Here is a 12431-nt window from a genome sequence, read left to right on the forward strand (position 1 = left end):
ATTTTTTCCTTGTCTCTCATGCGTTATCTCTCGATGTGCTCAAATCCGAAACCCGCACGTCCATTGCTCCCGACCATAAATCAATATTTCTATGCTTAGAAATCAAAAGTGATTTCAAAAGAGGACCCGGTTTGTGGAAATTTAACAACACTCTGTTAGAAGACGAAAGCTATAAAGTACTTATCGAATTTAAATATCCGCTGATACAAGCAAAATACTCTGAGCTTTCAGACAAGCAATTGTTATGGGAACTAATAAAAATGGAGCTCCGCTCCACAACCATTAAATATTCAAAACAAAAAAGAAGTGAACTGAAGACCAAAGAGCAATCTCTTCAGAAAGAATTACAAGAACTTGACTTTAAAATTTGCAACGGCGATGTGCTAGATGAGGTCATACTTGACAGATACGAAACCGCTAAAGAAGAATTGAAAAAAATTCACGAATCCAGAGGAAAAGAGGCTATGTTTAGATCAAAAACAAAATGGTTGGAACATGGTGAAAAACCAACCAAATATTTTTATAATTTAGAGAAGACTAATTATGATAAAAAATGTATCCGCGAGATTAAATTAGAAAATGAGGAGATCACTTCGAATTTCACGATGATAAACAAGGAAATTTAAAACTTCTATAAAAATATGTATACTTCAAAGGTTGATAATATACAAACATCGCAGCCAAGTAAAGGTTTCAGTGATTACATCAAGGATATCAATACACCCCGATTGAGCAAGGAAGAACAAGAGGATCTGGATCAAAGTTTATCATGTCAAGAACTAAAAGATGCACTGAACTGTTTTGCTGAAAACAAAACTCCAGGTGAAGATGGCTTCACAAAAGAATTTTACGTCGCTTTCTTTGACCTTCTATGGGGCGACCTTCTTAATTCGTATAACGAAGCTTTCAGCAAAGGCATACTATCCATCTCCCAGAGAAGAGGGACAATAACACTCCTTCCTAAAGGTGATACTTACCTGACAGATCTGACAAACTGGCGACCTATATCTCTTCTAAACATCGACTACAAAATTCTGACTAAGATTCTGGCATTGAGACTAGAAAAATATTTACCCAAGTTGATTCATGGCGACCAAACGGGATTCGTTAAAGGGAGATACATAGGTCAAAATATAAGACTCATGAGTGACTTAATGGAAGACCTAGATCAAAAGAATCTCTCTGGAATTTTTCTATTTATTGATTTTGAAAAGGCTTTCGACACTTTAGAATGGAGTTTTATTCTGGATACTCTTAAAGTTTTTAACTTCGGTTCAAACTTCATCAAATGGTTCTCTACTATTTATAATGGCTCTCAAAGCGCCGTATTGAATGGTGGCTACCTGACAAATTACTTTGAAATATCTAGGGGGTAAGACAGGGCTGTCCTCTTAGTCCTTTTCTTTTTATTCTTGCGGTTGAGTTACTAGGTTTAAAGATCCGTCAAGACCCAACTTGCACAGGCATACTACTTCCAAATAATACGGTTGCAAAAATCTCACAGTTTGCGGATGACACAACTATTATTGCCGACAATACGACTTCTCTTAAGTCTTGCTTACAAATTTTAAATTGGTTCGGGTCCCTCTCTGGACTTAAATTAAATAAAAAGAAAACTCAAGCAATGTGGCTAGGATCTATGAAACAAAGTAACTTAAAGATTCTTGATTTTAGAACTACCAAGGATCCGATTAAAGTTCTCGGAGCCTTCTTATCTTACAATCAAGGAAAGAACATTGAAGCTAATTTTTTCGCAAAAATCCGGAAAATGAAAACCAAATTGAACTTGTGGCTATCAAGAGATCTTACCCTTTATGGAAAGTCGCTTCTAGCTAAATCGCTAGGTGTCTCTCAACTTATATATGCAGCATCTATGCTTTCTGTCCCAGGGAACGTCATCAAAATGGTTCAGTCTCAGTTATTCTCTTTTTTGTGGAACAACAAAAAAGATAAAATCAAGAGAGCTGTCATGTACCAACCGCTTAAGCATGGAGGTGTAAGTTTTGTCAACTTTGAAACTGTTGTTAAATCTCTCCGCCTGGCCTGGATTAGCAGACTATTGAGTAACTCTGAAGATGTATGGAAAGCAATCCCAAATCACTACTTTTCACAATATGGGGGTTTGTCATTTCTTCTCCGTTGTAATTTTAATCCTGTCTCCATAGACAAAAAAATGCCTCTCTTCTACAGAGAACTTCTGTTTTACTTTCAGGAATTAAAACAAGGTAAAGGCCTTTTCCCGTATGGCGAATATATACTTTGGAATAACGAGACTATAACTATAGAAAATAACCCTTTATTTTGGAAAACCTGGTTTGACCAAGGGATTTACTTTGTACAAGACCTCTTAGACTCAAGCGGAAACTTCCTGTCTTTTAGCGAATTTCAAAATAAATTTCAGATTAAGACAAACTATTTACACTACTTTCAGTTGATTGCAGCAATTCCTTCAAATTTAAAAAAGAAAGCTAAAGACTATAAGCCGTCCTCAGATAGTCTGTATTCGACCATCATAGCTCTTTCTCCAGCTGGGTCGGAAATAACTTTAGATTTAGCAAACATGCGCTGCAAACACTACTATAAACTCTTCAATGAAAACTGCAACATTGTACCTACCGGTATCAAAAAATGGAAAGATAAGTTCCCTGAAGACTTTTCTGAATGGAAGGACAAATTTTCCTTCATCTATAGATCTTCACGAGATAACAAGCTAAGGCAGTTTTCCTTCAAACTACTTCATAGAATAATCGTTACAAAGAAAGAACTTAAAAACTATGGTCTAGCCGATAATGCAACATGCATTTTTTGTCAAAATCCCGATTCGATTGAACGCGCCTTTTTAGATTGTAACATTACAACATCCTTTTTGTCGGACGCTTTTGCTTGGTTTAATCAAGCTCATAGCTCTGCTTTCTTTTTTTTCGAGTAAACAGATAACTTTCAATGATATTACCGCTACTGCCGCATATCAGGTGTCTGATCCCCCAACAAAACACAGATTACACCTGTTCATCATTTACCTTAAACAATATTTATATAACTGTAAAAGGCTTGAAAGAAAACCCCATCTTCAAGAGTTCAGGAGAAAAATGTTCCTGCAATGGAAAATAGAAAAATGCGCTCCTCCTTAACGTCTTTCCAGTGTGTCTGTTAACATGTACTGAATAATCAATATCCGTCAGAAAACTTAAATGTAAAGTCAAATTGTAATTAACGTCCCTTTCCTTTCAACTGTAACTTTTATCTTGACCTAGCCTGTAAACCTTGCTGTAATTTCTTTTATTTAAGTAAGTAGTATTAGTTTCTTGTTAATCATCAGTGGTCACTACTGACGGCTTTTGTTTCATATGTATCCCCACTAGTTATAAACAGTGTGTTATTATTAGTTTAATTTTTTTTTTTTCTGTTTTCCCTTTTGCATGTAATTTTTTTTTCATTTTGTATTACATTGTTTGAATGAATGAATTAAAATTAAAAAAAAAAAAAAAAAAAAATCCGCCATCACGTGGATTTATCCTGAATCTCACTTGAGGTCCAAACGAATCGAATAAGAAAGTGTAACATGAGCCGCTAAAAATGACAATTTTGTGCTCTTGTATTGAAATACCACCACATAGAAAAACTTTATTTTCACTCCTGATCCAGCAAAACCGGCCATTTGAGACTTGAAATTTACAGTTTGCGTCTTTCTGCAAATCCGCCATCAGGTTTATTCATCCTAATTTCCCTCAAGGTCCAAAAGAATCGAAACAGATACTGCTACAGGAGTCACTTAAAATGACGATTTTGGGCTCCTGCGTAGATTAAAGATTCTTTCACTCCAGATCCAGCAATCCGTCCTATCCGTGTATCCTTCCTGATTTTCACTTCAAGTCCAATAGAATCGAACAAGAAAGTGCTACATGAGCCACTGAAAATGAAAATTTTGTGCTCTTGTATTGAAGTACGACCACGTAGATTAAAGCTTCTTTTCACTCCAGACCCGGCAAAACCGCCCATTTATGATTTGAAATGTACAATTTGGGTCTTTCTGCAAATCCGCCATCACGTGGATTCATCCTAAGTTTCACTCCAGGTCCGAAAAGAATCGAAATCGATAGTGCTACAGGAGTCACTTAAAATGACGATTTTGGGCTCCTGCCTTGAAATACCACCACGTAGATTAAAGCTTCTTTTCACTCAAGATCCAGCAAAACCGCCAATTTGAGATTTCAAATGTACAGTTTGGGTCTTTCTGCGAATCCGCCATCACGGGGTTTCATCCTAGGTTTCACTCCAGGTCCGAAAAGAATCGAAAACTATAGTGCTACAGGAGTCACTAAAAATGACAATTTTGGGCTCCTGCGTTGAAATACCACCACGTAGATTAAAGCTTCTTTTCACTCCAGATCCAGCAAAACCGGCCATTTGAGATTTGAAATGTACAGTTTGGGTCTTTGAGCAAATCCGCCATCACGCGGAAACATCCTAAGTTTCAGTCCATGTTCAAAAGAATCGAAAACTATAGTGCTACAGGAGTCACTTAAAATGACGATTTCCAGCTCCTGCCTTGAAATACCACCACGTAGGTTAAAGCTTCTTTTCACTCCATATCCAGCAAAACCGCCCATTTGAGATTTGAAATGTACAGTTTGGGTCTTTTTGCAAATCCGCCATCACGTGGAATCATCCTAACTTTCACTCCAGGTCCAAAAGAATCGAAACAGATAATGCTACAGCAGGAGTCACTTAAAATGACGATTTGCGGTCATTGTGTGAAAATACCACCACAAATGTTAAAGCTCTTTTTCACTCCAGATCCAGCGAAACTGGTTATTTGAGACTTTAAATGTAGAGTTTTGGCGTTTTAGTAAATTCGCCATCACGTGTATCTCTCTTGATTTTCACTTGAACTCCAAGAGAATCGAATAAGAAAGTGCTACATGAGCCACTGAAAATGAAAATTTTGTGCTCTTGTATAGAAATACCACCAGGTAGATTAAGGCTTGTTTTTACTGCAGATCCAGCAAAACCGGCCATTTGAGACTTGCAATGTACAGTTTGGGTCTTTCTGCAAATCCGCCATCACGTGAATTCATACTAAGTTTCACTCCAGTTCCAAAAGAATCGAAACAGATAGTGCTACAGAAGTGCCTTAAAATGACGATTTTGGTCTCCTGTGTTGAAAAATCATCACGTAGAGCAAAGCTTGTTTTCAATCCAGATCCAGCAAAACCGGCCATTTGAGACTTCAAATGTACAGTTTTGGTCTTTCTGCAAATCCGCCATCACGTGGATTCATCCTAAGTTTCACTCCAGGTCCAAAAGAATCGAAACAGAAAGTGCTACAGGAGTCACTTAAAATGACGATTTTGGGCTCCTGTGTTGAAAAACCACCACGTAGAGCAAAGCTTGTTTTCAATCCAGATCCAGCAAAACCGGCCACTTGAGACTTCAAATGTACAGTTTGGGTCTTTCTGCAAATTCGCTATCACGTGGAATCATCCTAACTTTTACTCCATTTCCAAAAGAATCGAAAACGATAGTGCTACAAAACCAGCCATTTGTGACTTGAAGTGTACACTTTGCATCTTTGAGCAAATCCGCCACCACGCAGATTCATCCTAAGGTTCACTCCATTTCCAAAAGAATTGAAACAGATAGTGCTACAGGAGTCACTTTAAATGACGATTTTGGGCTCCTGTGTTGAAATACCACCACGTAGAGCAAAGCTTGTTCTTAATCCAGATCCAGCAAAACCGGCCATATGAGACTTGAAATGTACAGTTTGGGTCTTTCTCCAAATGCGCCATCACACGGATTCATCCTAAGTTTCACTCCAGGTCCAAAAGAATCGAAACAGATAGTGCTACAGGAGTCACTTTAAATGACGACTTTGGGCTCCTGTGTTGAAATACCACCACGTAGAGCAAAGCTTGTTTTCAATCCAGATCGAAAAAGATTTGCTACGTGAGTCAGTTAAAATGACGATTTTGGGCTCCTCCTTTGAAATACCACCACGTAGATTAAAGTTTCTTTTCACTCCAGATCCAGCAAAACCGCCCATTTGAGATTTGAAATGTACAGTTTGGGACTTTCTGCAAATCCGCCGTCATGTGTATTCATTCAAATTTTCACTCCAGGTCGAAAAGAATCGAAAAAGATTTGCTACGGGAGTCATTTAAAATGACGATTTTTGCCTCCTGCCTTGAAATACCACCTCGTAGAGTAAGTCTTGTTTTAACTCCAGATCCAGCAAAACCGGCCATTTGAGACATGAAATGTACGGTTTGGGTCTTTCTGCAAATCCGCCATCACGTGGAATCATCCTAACTTTCACTCCAGGTCCAAAAGAATCGAAAACGATACTGCTACAGGAGTCACTTAAGGTCGCGGGGGACACCTACGGCATGAATAAATTCATTAGGCGAAATTTTGCTTGACCTGCATCTTTTAAAGCGCTTATTTCTCGGCTGTTATGGGTGCGATTAAGCTCAAATTTTACAGAGACATAAAGAAATGATGGAATATTGTGAATGTCATATTTTATTTGGAAGATTTCACTTAACGACAGTGATATAGCCTCGTAAGTGACAAATTGGGAAAAACATGATTTTGTGGCAGAGTTTGCGGATCGATTAGGAGACAGCACTCTGTGATCTTGTCATTAATTGATGTGTCAATACCTCTAGTGTGTCATAACAGAAGCGGATTTTTTAATTTTAAGTTTGCCAGCAAGTTATGATGGTTTAAATGCGCAAATTTGAATTTAATGCTTTCTATCTCTTTCTAAAAGCGCTCTTTTAAAATTCCGCTTCTGTTATGACACACTACAGTATTCCTAGTTTACCTCTCTGCAATGGCAGGTCATGAAGTTCTGTATCCGCGCTGAATTCTCTGCCACAAAATTGTCGGAAAAGTCCAAACTTTGAGATTTCCGAAGATGTCCCGATCAAAACACGGTTTCCAAATGGTAATTATGGTGATTATATTCCACGCTTTAATGGTGAGAACAATGTGTTTTCAAAAAAGACACGATTGTTTATCAGCGATATATGATAACTTTGAGTTGCAGAAATATTCAAATTTGTATGAATATTAGCCCATAGACTTCCTTTAATCTATATAAACGTATAAAGTAAAGAGTTGTTGTAAATTGGTAAAATCCCTTAAGAAACATGGGAATTTTTCAGAGCCCTACGTCACTTTTGAGTAAACATTTTGTTCACAAACAATTCCACACGCAAACACATCAAATCACGCGCGCGCGCGCTCATATTTTTATGCACATATCTCGTTAAGTTGTCGATGTCAGTCGTTGCACTTCGTGCATACGCTTTAAATAAATGCATAATGATGAGCCTAAGGTGTCCCCCGCGACCTTAAAATGACAATTTTGGGCTCCTGGGTTGAAATACCACCACGTAGATTAAAAATTGTTTTCACTCCAGATCCAGCAAAACCGCCCATTTTTGATTTGAAATATACAGTTTGGGTCTTTCTCCAAATCCGCCGTCACGTGGATTCATCCTAAGTTTCACTCCAGGTCCAAAAGAATGGAAAACGATAGTGCTACAGGAGTTTTTTGGGCTCCTGCGTTGAAATACCACCACGTAGAGTAAAGATTCTTTTCACTCCAGATCCAGCAAAACCGGCCATTTGAGACTTGAAATGTACAGTTAGTAGTCTATAATGTTGTTTTTAACGTGCCTTCCTCCATACTAATGAGTACCTTCCTCCATATTAATAAGTGTCTTCCTCCATACTAATGAACGGATTCCCACTACATAGTTATAGCCGCTTCTTTTAATATGATAATAAACTGTCTTCCGAGGTTTCTCTTACAATGGGTTTGTTCTGACATGTTTCTTTGTTTGCGTTTAATCTTTATTCCTGATTGGACTTTCAGTGATGTATTGTTCATTGGAATATAAACGCGCGAAAAAAACTGATGAGTATTCACTCCACTTTTTGATATGAAGCAAGAAAAATTTTACGACAGTGCAAAGAATCTGCGTACTTTAACTTCAGTGTCAAGATGAGTTACTCAAAGTGTGGACTCTGCCTTAAAAACCTTGAAGTGATCAACCCGACCACGGGAATACGTTACATTCGATGTGTGAACTGGAAGCAATGTTCCTTCTTTTGCCGCGAGGATAGCGTACGCGAATATCAACAGTGTTTTAGAGACTATGTTATACCTAACTACAAAGTATGTGAAGGTGGACAATCGCTTTACTGCAGGCATATGGATGTTGCAACATTGAAAGTCTCAAGATCTCAAAGGAATCCGCTCCGACCCTATTTTACCTGCAGAAGAAATAAGAAAATGTGTATATATTTCCAATAGGGTGACGAGATGCCATTTATTGACGAGAGTCAAAGACTATCTCCATTGTACTGTCCTGAGGAAAATAAGGTATCAGAAGTGAGCATAACATCTTATACTCCCAGGCCCAAGCTGCAAAGACAGTTTGCAAGATTAGAGAGCCCAAAGTGGGTAAAAGAATGTCTACATTAGAACACAAATTCCAGTCAACACTTGTCGCTATATTGACTGTATCAGTAAGCATTCAGTTGTGTAAGAAACTAGCACTGTAGAAAATGAACACAATCAGTTGCACATACGATATATTTTATTTTTGAGTCATAATAAACCGTTGTTACGTTTCGTAAACCTATATGTATTTTCACGTCTCTGTTTTTATCTTAACATCTATAAGCGTTTATATAGACAAGTTACGCACCGCGATACACAAGAAGGAATAAAAAGCTTTTCTCTTTTAAAATACGTTTATTGATAATAAAAACATCATTGAGGTGTTTCTAGAAAAGATGAACCGGCACAGTTCACTTAGTCTTCGGGAACAGTTTGTTTGACAAACAACCGGATTGAGTAAGAATTTTTGCTTATCAATAGCGAGTTCTGTTGATTCCAGCCAATCATATCCCTCTGTATCTTTCAATGAATTTTTGGTCTCCATCACTTTACGGAAGGTGAAATCTTTCTTCATAGCATGCATCCACTGTAAATAGTCCAAAAGGACTTTTCTCCTTCCTGTATACTGGTAGCAGCTTTAACATGGGCCACTTCAGGCGAATCTCCATGTTGTTCCTACTCGTTTATCAGAGCTTCGAGCTAGGCTTCGTGACGACTAGTAACTTCATCTTGAATGCGCGACCAGGGATCTATATGCTCCTCTCACTAGGAAACCAAAACCCATTAAAATCCTGTGAATATTTTCATGGGAAAATCACAGGTTTTTCATGACTTTTTAACAGCTTTTTCATGGCTTAAATTCAGGGGTTTTTCATGGAGTGGACCCATGAAATTTCCATTAAAAATGCCATGAAAATCCCCTTAAAAACTCCCGTTTAATGGCCATGAAATTTCCAGTCTGAAAAGAAAAGTCATTAAAAATCCATGAAAATGCCATTAATTAATTTCATGAGATTTTCATGGTTTAGAAAGCAAAGCCATGAAACTCACTACCAGATTTTCATGGTGTGAAAATTCATGGGAATTCAATGGGATACAAAATTCATGGCCCATGAAAAACCCCTGAACGGGGAGTTTTTAATGGCCCATGAAAATTTTCCCACTGCTTTCATGGCCTTTTTACAGCATTATTATGGCCCATGAAATCCGGCCCTCTGTTACTTTCATGGGGTGAATAATCACTGCTGCACCCCATGAATATGCCATCAATATATAGTCCAAAAACAATAAAATTATACAAAGAAACATACCAAAATTCTCTAAATTCAGTCAGATATTGTTTCACAAGTTACATTCATTTTCTCATTGAACTGTTTAATGTTAAACAACAATGTATTATTTCTATAACAATAACACAAAATAAAACTGCATATTTGCAATTAAAAGCTCAGCTCATACCAAATGTGTCAAACATGAAAAGAAAGGGTTTCTAATATAAACAGACGTAATTCACAAATATTCTACAGATTCATATAAAGAAAAAAAAATCATAACCTTGTTTTAACATAAAATTCTTTACACTTAGCGTTCATTGAGTAACTCTGTTTTTTCAAGCTATCCTGCTTTCATTGGTAGTTCAAAAGCTGTAATAAAATACAAAGCAACATACAAGGTCGGTAATAATAATCTTACTTGTAAGTCTTTAGAAAAGCGCATCACCAGTGATTGTGTATACGAATTTCGTAAGTTACAAGTGTTCAAAACATTCAAGGAGCAGTAGCTTTCTTTTAGTTTTTCAGCTGAATATATATATTAAAAAATCAGTGCTGATATAAGCTTAAAGTTTGTTTTACAAATGTAAGCTTAAGTCGACGATCAACTTCAGTTACGTAATTAAGTGCTCGATCGCAGGGTAGGATTTGATGGTCTTCTTCTTGAACTACACTAATACTTACTTGCCCGTAGTTGCTTTCCATTCTCTGGAGCAATCATGATCCTTACTTGATCTTTTACGTACAATTTTGAAGGGAATCTCATGATAAATACAACTAAAATTGCCAGAGACAGATCAATTCAACATTACCGCCAGAAAAAAACGACTTTTGGAATGGCAATCCGCTGGTCAAAGGTACCATTTTAAGATAATTCCCAAAGCATCATGGGATAGATTCAACATGGCGGAGTGTTGCTGTACTCGATTTTCAGAAGAGAAACAGTGTTTTACTCAGTTTATACGCTTGTACTATAAAGCTGGACATGTAGCCACAAATCATTTTAAGATATACTTGGTTATTCCAATCAGTTCAAATTCTGAAAGGTTGAAAAGTTTGGATTTTCGTTGGCAAGACAATGATCAACCAAGAACATGCGGTGCTGCAGTCCACACAACTTTTACAGGCCAATCCCTGCAGTTTTTCAGCAGGTAAACAGAAATCTTTGCGCCTTAAATTACAAAATTTTTTAAACCTATTGATGCTAGAATCGATTTTAAGCGTTAAATTAAAATCAAAGGCTAGGATGGTGAGTTTCTTGTACTAGATCAGACACTCGCACAGGAGCAATGCTGCAAATCCAAATGGTGAATCAGCTGTAACAGCCGCATTCTATTCATAACACTTAGGTAACAAACTTCCGAAATCGATTATCTTTATCTTTTTAATTTCAGGACGAAGGTAGTGCTCATGGGCAATATAAGAGAGAATGTCAACATAACAGGATAAGACTATTTTGCCACTTAATAGATTCCAAAACTAAAGAAACTTGTGTGATTTTATTAAACTAGTTGTACACAAGGCTAAATGTGTCAGGTTGTTCAGAACAGCAAAAAATGTATATTTTCAATAGAATACAAACAAAGTCAAACTGATGTAAGCCAAGATACCGCTCAGCTGTTGTAGTTTTCTTAATTGATGACCCATAATTCATGAAGGCGTTAAGAATATTTCATGGTGTCATGTCTTAATTATAAGCAATACTTTCATGGAAATTTATGATCCATGAAATTCATAACTCCAAAAGAATATATGCTTTTACATGGGTCATGAAATTGTAAGTTTAAATTTCATGGAAATTTCATGCCCCATAAAATCAGTCTTTAATTTGGTGTGTTCTACAGGTCACTTCAGATTTCATAGAAATTTCATATGAATATAGCTCATAATGTTGGTCAGATGGTCAATCAGCATTTCAAGAGAACAGATTTTTTGGATAATTTGTGATTTGAATGTTGTTTCCAGTTGACATATGGTCACAATAGTGAAATTTTGCTCACCACTAAAAGTAGCAAATTAAATAAGTAAGTTTCCTCCTAATAATTATGTTGTTTCTTACCATTATTTTTATGTCCAAAGGTTCTTGGATAACTAATGGGAATATTACTAATGTTTGTGTGCATGCCCCATAACTAACTTTCATATGACAGGTGTACATGTGACCCAGTGCAAGAAAATATACGATTCAAAATCTACAGAATATTAAGAGCTTTTCATGGGTCATGAAATATATATGTTTACATTTCATTGAAATTTCATGGCCATGAAAACCAACTTTCGTCTGTTACCAATTTTCATGGCCGTGAAAGTTTTTTCATGGGTTGTGAATTTCATTTGTTTTGATTTCATGGATTTTTCATGCCCATGAAATCTGACTTAGGAATTTTCAACATTTTTCATGGCCATGAAATCTTTTTTCATGGGTCATGAAAAATACTACTTCATATTTCACGGAAAATTCATGGGCTCAGAAACACCATGAAATTGACAATCTCCATTTTCATGACCATGAAAATGGGTTCATGGGGTTTTCACGAGATATTCATGGGTTTTTCATTGAACTAAGATTGGTAGTGTCTTCTTCTTGGGAAGAGTCTATTTCTTCGCTCGATTGAGAATCTTGAGATGATTGTTCGCTTTCCTGCGAGCTCTCATCATCGCTATCATCTCCACTATCATTGGGCAATATGATATTTGCAAAACCCTCTTGAAAGAATTGGTTATAATTGCTGTACATTGTG

General features: G+C 36.9%; 1 protein-coding gene across 1 annotated transcript; it reads left to right on the plus strand.

Moving 5' to 3' along the window:
* The first annotated feature begins 10586 nt into the window (after positions 1–10586).
* On the plus strand, positions 10587–11207 carry LOC144630473 (uncharacterized). The gene is made up of 2 exons (XM_078488830.1): positions 10587–10841; positions 11085–11207. The coding sequence occupies exons 1-2, from the start codon at positions 10594–10596 to the stop codon at positions 11137–11139; spliced, it is 303 nt and encodes a 100-aa protein (XP_078344956.1). The 5' UTR covers positions 10587–10593; the 3' UTR covers positions 11140–11207.
* The last annotated feature ends 1224 nt before the right edge of the window (positions 11208–12431 follow it).

This window comes from Oculina patagonica, chromosome 11 (assembly GCF_052425735.1).
Source record: "Oculina patagonica isolate OP01 chromosome 11, crgOcupat, whole genome shotgun sequence".
NCBI lineage: Eukaryota > Metazoa > Cnidaria > Anthozoa > Scleractinia > Oculinidae > Oculina > Oculina patagonica.

Excerpts from the sequence above, each read along its gene's own strand:
- LOC144630473 (XM_078488830.1), top strand. The coding sequence starts at position 10,594 with ATGGCGGAGTGTTGCTGTACTCGATTTTCAGAAGAGAAACAGTGTTTT. Across the intron at positions 10,842-11,084 it reads TCCCTGCAGTTTTTCAGCAG|GACGAAGGTAGTGCTCATGG; the intron begins GTAAACAGAAAT and ends TTTTAATTTCAG.